Below are 4,698 nucleotides of genomic sequence, written 5' to 3' on the forward strand. Positions count from 1 at the left end.
ATTGATCTCACACATATCTGACAACTGTAACCAATTCGGCATGCATTTATTTAGACAGTTATTGAGAGTTGATCTGTGTTAAGTTGTGGAGGCAGTGTTGTCATTAATGACATCACTCAACTTAACTCAAAATCAACTGTCAATAACTGTCAAATGAATGCCTGTGAAACGGTTTAGTTTTCAGATATTTGTGAGATCTTGTGCAAAATAAATCAGCATGGTTTTTCAGTGAAGTTCTCATTTGCATTTTGTTTCATAAACAATGCAGATTGATCTTGCACATGATCTCACACATATCTGACAACTGTAACCAATTCTGCATGCATTTATTTAGACAGTTATTGAGAGTTGATCTGTGTTAAGTTGTGGAGGCAGTGTTGTCATTAATGACATCACTCAACTTAACTCAAAATCAACTCTCAATAACTGTCAAATGAATGCCTGTGAAACAGTTTAGTTTTCAGATATTTGTGAGATCATGTGCAAAATCATTCAACCTTTTTTTTTCCTCTCTGAAGGTCTCGTTTAAGATGATTTCATGTTGGTCTTTTGACCTTTTACTTAGGTTGAATCAACCCAGTTCTGTATCTACAAATGTGTGATTTTTCACCCAAGCCTTGTTTTTGTAGTAGTTCAATAGCTTAGCAGTTGAAAAATTTCAGATATGACAAACTTAGTCTGTTTAAAATGAAAGAAAATACTGTTGAAATAAGTTAGACAAGGACCTAACTGTATTGTTTTCTACCATGTTTTGGAAAATAAACACGTTTTGTTAAACCAGCAAATTGCTCAATTTCAAATATTACAGCAAACTGAAACTCAAATATTGCAACTGATTAAATCATGTTTATTATACAACCCATTTACAAACTATTTACAACAAATTTAATAAGAATTACTATTTACAATAATACAAGGTCACCTGTGGTTTGTATCCAAACTGAGGAGAACAGAGAGGCAGAGCCTCTAGCCAGCAGCTCAACTGAACAGATGAAAACATAAGCTGATGGAGAGGACTGTGGAGTATCAGAACCAGCCAGGATCTTAGATCCAGCTAGTAATTTACAACCAACTCGTGATGACAAGACTTCAGACTCTTCTGAACCGGAGACTGAACACAGTGATGAAGAATGGATGGAAACTAGTGAACCTTATTCAGGTTTAGACTCACAGAAAAACAGTGAAGTTCTTAGGAAGAAACACGTCAGCTGCTCAGATTGTGGTAACATTTTTTGTGATAAAGCACAGTTGAAAAGACACATAATAGTAACAACAAATTTAGGAGAATTAGCAACACAAACAAGTGAGGGGGTACTACTCGCATGGCAAAACAGCTCAAGGGGTACACAAAACAAAAAACCCTCAACTGAAAATGGGTTCTCAGTGCCGTGCGTAGCCATGTCCACCGACCACACCCTGGAGAGCGCTAACTTGTGCTGACAGACGGTCACGCAGGCCGTTCCCGTTCATCTCTCCGGCGACTTGTGCCTCGCCCTCGTCATCATCTTCAGCAGGGTCTGGCACATCTTCCTCCTCCATGACGTCACCCACTCCCAGGCAGATGTTGTGCAGCGTGGCGCATGCCATGATGACATCAGGAACAAAGGTGGAGTGTACCTTAGAGTGAAAGCAAAGATTAATTCAAGGATAATGTAGTATTTTCTTTGAATTTGCTCACTTGCTGCTGTCATTCTCACAGTTTGTCAGCAATGAAAAAGAAAATTACCTCCAGGGCCTGCAGGAAGATGGCTCTCCACCGGGTCTTCATCATTCCAAAGGCTCGCTCGATGATGCTGCGAGCCCTGGCATGGTGGGTGTTGAAGCGCTCCCTCTCTACACCTCTGACAGGTCTCCTGAAAGTAGGGATGCACAGATATGAACATTTTGGCTGATACCGATATTAACATTGCTGTTATAGCCGATATTTACGATCTATATAAAAACACATTTCCATGATAATCAAATTTGGTATATACCGGTACTGAAAAAACATGTAAACACTGATTTTGAAAAAGTAATGCATGTCTTTATTTGAAAAACATTTTGGAAAAGCCCATAAATCATAGATTTCCTGCATTATTTCCTCTCAATGTGAAAAGTTTTTTACGATAACAGATATTAACCTCTGACCGATACTGATTTGTAAAAAAAAAAACATCGGCTGATATCGATATGATTGCCGATATCGTGTACCTGAAAGGAGTTATAAGGGCCAGTGGTCGCTCCAAACAGGGGTAGCCACTGTCCCCGAGGAGGAAAGTGCCAGGGGGAGGGTAGGCAGAGCGGTAGATGGGACTTCGCCGCAGCACCCTTGCATCATGGACCGACCCCGGTGATCCCACATAGAGGTCCATGAACCGCCCCCTGCTGTCACACACCGCCTGCAGCTGGATGGAACAAAACATCTTTCTGTTCCTGTACAGGGGTTAAAGCAAGAAACACAAGAAAATATTATTATTATTATTATTATTATTATATCAAACTAAATGAACGACTTCAAAGCAGTTTACAGTTTTCTGATATAATACTGATGTTCTAATGATACAAAGCTGGTTGAAAATGGGCGGAGTGTTCCTTTAAGCCTTGCCTGTAGCATTGCGCGTCCTCTTCTCCAGGAGCCTTGATCCTAACATGACAGCCGTCAATCGCCCCACGGGCATTCCTGAACACTGGGTGCCTGGCCAGGCGAGCGAAGCCATCGCCGACTGCCCTGTGCTCCTCCTCCGTCTGTGGCAGACGGATCACCTGAGGGGCAACGCTGAGGAGTTCCCCCGCCATCCGGTGGACCAGCAGGTGGACTGTGGAGCGCGGGATGTCAAAAGCCCTGGATGTCACCCTATAGGTACAGATGGAGATTGAGACTGTCACGCGATAAAAGCAATATGTTACGAATGTATTATCGACTCGTCTTTCCACCAGATAATAGAAAAGTATTGATAGTGGTATCGATAAAGACTCACAGATCTTTAAGCCATTGAATTGAATTTATTTGCCACAATATGCAAGATTACATACGAGGAATTTGTCTTAGTGTTCAGTATGCCCGAAAATGTAATTAATATCAGTAAAAATTTACTACCCCATCCTTACCTGTAGGACGCACCAGCTGCCAGCCAAAAGAGGAAGACCAGCACTTCCAGCTCTGGTCCCCAGCCATGGTGCCGCTGAGGGTCCATTGTTTGGAGGAGGGCTGTGATGGACAGGATTCATACAGCTTTATACGAATAAAATTCAAGAACTAAAATAAAATATTTCCCAATCTTTCAACACTTTGTACGAACCCTGGATGGAGCCTCGGTGGAGCCGGAAGTCTGGACGTGTGTCCTCCCCGTCAAAGTATATGCGCAGAAGGGGCACGTGCATGTTAAGCCGGCAGTAGGTGGTCAAGATCTCCTGTTGGGGGAGGTGTACATTTTAAAACTGATGAAATCTGTTGAAAGTTTAAGCCGTTTATGTCAACCAATAATTTATTTGCCATATGCATACACATTTATTTATTTCCTATGATAAAAATGGGCCATGTGATTTTAAATGTCTATTTATGGTATTATCTTATTCTATAAAGAGTGACATATTAACCAAAGTATACAGTGGTGAACATTTAACCATCTCAATGTTAAATGTTTAATCAATTACTGTACCCATCTGTCTTCAATTGTATTAAATCCTAATACCTCAATTTACCAATCTGTGTTATAATTTATTAAACTGTGATTGATCTGAATTGAATTGAATCATGTAAACTATCTTGGTTGCTATCAGTCATGTGGGAATGGTGTGGGATGTGGTTCACCTATAGATAGCATCCTAGTTCGTCTTTGAGACATTTTACCCGCTAAATATGTGTTGGTGCAATGGCCTATACCCTGGGCACAAGTCAATAGCATACCGGTACTAACTTCACCACACCAGAGCATTCCAGCATCTGATACCAACTAGCGTGAATCAGTAAGCCACACAAACGAATGAATGAAAATGAGTGAAACACGTCCACACCGCACTTGTGCTTGTCAACAAAATGTAGCCTACACATTTAACCGTTACAAAAGGTGACATGTTGGTCAAGTATTGGCAATCATATTTTTTCTTTAAATTTCCTTATAAAGTTAGCTAGCAACTTCGCTAACTAACGCTAACACGTTAGCGTCATGCTAATGCTAGGCCTACCTCGTTTCGGTCTGTAGATGCAAGTGCTGCCCAACGCCTCAAACGTATCATCCTCACTCTGTCCTCTTCGGCCTCTTCCTCCGCCTGGTCATTGAAATAAAAATGAATAATAATACAAATAAAAATAAAAAGTATCTCCTCTTCTTCCATGGTAAGTGTGTGTGACAGTCTGGAACCCGCCAAGTCTTTTCAAGTCAACGCTGTTCTTCAGGAACCAGTGAACCCGTCTTCTTCTTCTTTTTCATTCAAGTTTCCGGCAGTGTAGACGTTACTAGGCGTATCACTGCCCTCTACAGGACAAGGATAAAACTGCTACCTTAAACCGTTAGGCTGTCTGAAACTAGTTATTTTTCAGTCACCTATTATTAAAATTAGCTACCTAATTAACCAGGTACCTATTCAGGTATCAGGTGATATTCAGTTTCCTTGCGTTACAGACAGAGCCAGTGTGTTGAGACCAGAGAGGCTAAGACCGCATTGACTCAGTGCGGTATTCAGCCTCTCTGGTGTCAAGTCTGACTTTGAAAAAAA

General features: G+C 41.2%; 1 protein-coding gene across 1 annotated transcript; it reads right to left on the minus strand.

Annotated features, from left to right (window-relative positions):
- Positions 1-1,380: 1,380 nt before the first annotated feature.
- On the minus strand, positions 1,381-2,406 carry LOC310771550 (putative nuclease HARBI1; the record flags this gene model as incomplete). Its single annotated transcript, XM_083664139.1, has 3 exons — positions 2,194-2,406; positions 1,727-1,853; positions 1,381-1,617 (listed from the first exon to the last, which is right to left on the minus strand). The coding sequence occupies exons 1-3, from the start codon at positions 2,403-2,405 to the stop codon at positions 1,381-1,383; spliced, it is 576 nt and encodes a 191-aa protein (XP_083520265.1). The 5' UTR covers position 2,406.
- Positions 2,407-4,698: the final 2,292 nt, after the last annotated feature.

The sequence above is a fragment of the Poromitra crassiceps genome (assembly GCF_964638095.1).
Source record: "Poromitra crassiceps genome assembly, contig: HAP1_SCAFFOLD_787, whole genome shotgun sequence".
NCBI lineage: Eukaryota > Metazoa > Chordata > Actinopteri > Beryciformes > Melamphaidae > Poromitra > Poromitra crassiceps.